Below are 2018 nucleotides of genomic sequence, written 5' to 3' on the forward strand. Positions count from 1 at the left end.
ATCGAACAATCAACCTTGCATGCCAAGCACATCTTCAACTTTCATAAAATGACATCCAGCACCCTCTACTTTATCTTCTTAAAGAAATAATCAGCTTTAGTCCTTCTCTTAACCATCTCATTTCCAAAGAGTCCTAAATATAACTGCAGTTAAACAAATTAAGTTAGATAACAAACATAATACATGAATAAGATTGTTTTATCATAAATTTAACATTTTTATATATCATTATTTATTTATACTCACTAAAAAACAATACAAACTTTGATCTACATCAAAATTGTAGAGATGTAATAAATTTTAAAACAAATAAATTTTAAATTTCAATCATTTCATAGTTGAAAGAATCTTCTCCAGTTCAAAACAAATTTCTATCTTCAATTAGAATTGTAGAGATGTCAAAGTACAACGAAAATTAAATCAACCTCAAACTCAAACTCCAGTTTAAAACACGTTTTTTAATAACATTAACCAAGTTAGGTTTTAAATAGACACTTTTATTATTAGGTTATAAATATGAACACAAGTTATGAGATATTATGTACGTGAATTAATTAAACAAATGGAAAAGAAAAGTGTTAGTAGTATTTTTGTTGTGCTTCTTGTTCAAATAATCATCCATGGGGATAATAACATCATTATAGTTCAATCACTCAAAAGTTCGCAGATTGTCGTACAATGCGGAAAAACCGGTAATTTAGAGTATGACGCCAAGGTTCAGTACCGGGATTTAATGCTACAAAATCTTCCTGGTTTCATTATTTCACAACGCCCGTACACAGGTTATTTAGTTAGTTCAGATTTTTACAATCCTGTACGAATGCAAGGCTTGGTCCTTTGTCCCACCAATATTAAGGAACAAAGTTGTAAAGATTGTGTCGAGAAATCAATCCCACATCTTAAAACCACTTGTCCTAAAAATAACAAAGCTGTAATTTGGGCCATTATATCCAACTCTATTTATTGCATGGTGCGATACGCTAATTATGATATGAGACAAAAATATGAAGATTGGGTGTGGGCTTCTAAGGATTATGCAGACTTCATTGCGCCACCAGAGGCTAATGTCAACATAGTAGAATTAAGTAAGGTTGTTTCAGATAATTTTAACAAGTTAGTGAAAGAAGCAACACGTACACCGAATGATCATCTTCGTAGATTCGCATCAGCAAATTCAACTTATGGGTTATCTTCTCGCAGGTTCTATATGGCAGTGCAATGTACTCCTGAAATAAGCATAAATGACTGTATCAAATGTTTAAACGAGGCAAAATTAGTAGCCCAAGAAAAGGGGATAAACAAAGCAAAAATGTTATGTTTAGTATTATCTATGAATTGTAATTTAAAATACGATCATTACTCAGAGACCGTGTACTAGTCACAAAAATAGGCTCTTGTTGTTTGAACTGAAAATTAAAGATAAATGAGTCTTGCTGATTTGGGGCTTGCTTATACAATAGTCGGGGGCCAAACAATAAAAAATTAATATTTTTAGGCTCATAATCTTTAAAATAGCTAAATGTATTACGGAGTATTATTTTTAAATTTTTTTGGGTCTTATCAATATTTTGGGTCTTGTTCGATTGCATATTTTGGACGTGCCTCGTATGTCACCTAGTTGACGTTTTATTTATGAGCTCTTAGGTTCAAACCTCATTAGGGGTGGTCAATTAAATGGTTAAAAAACAGTCACGAAATAACCCGAGTAGGGCGCGTACATCAGAGTAAAACATTTATCACCTGTTAGCCAACCAGATTTTTTTCCTCATAGACATGTTCAAACATTGGCAGACTAGATTTATGTGTCCTACCAGCTCCTTTTGCTACCTCTGAGAATATAATAAGTTATAAAACAAAGTAGAAAAAGAATACTGACCTTGATCGTATACATCAGGTATACCGATAGCCTCCATGTTAAATGGATGAATAGCTTCGTCAACAGATCCCGTTGCAGCTTTGATTAAACCACCATTATATTGGCTAAAAATACCGAACTACAAAAGAGGGACACCAATCTA

The 2018-nt window shown here is 32.6% G+C and overlaps 1 protein-coding gene across 1 annotated transcript; it reads left to right on the forward strand.

Moving 5' to 3' along the window:
• The first annotated feature begins 562 nt into the window (after nt 1–562).
• LOC139888399 (cysteine-rich repeat secretory protein 38-like) lies at nt 563–1378 on the forward strand. The gene has a single exon (XM_071871408.1). The coding sequence runs from the start codon at nt 563–565 to the stop codon at nt 1376–1378; it is 816 nt and encodes a 271-aa protein (XP_071727509.1).
• Nucleotides 1379–2018: the final 640 nt, after the last annotated feature.

The sequence above is a fragment of the Rutidosis leptorrhynchoides genome, chromosome 2 (genome assembly GCF_046630445.1).
Source record: "Rutidosis leptorrhynchoides isolate AG116_Rl617_1_P2 chromosome 2, CSIRO_AGI_Rlap_v1, whole genome shotgun sequence".
NCBI classification, from domain to species: domain Eukaryota; kingdom Viridiplantae; phylum Streptophyta; class Magnoliopsida; order Asterales; family Asteraceae; genus Rutidosis; species Rutidosis leptorrhynchoides.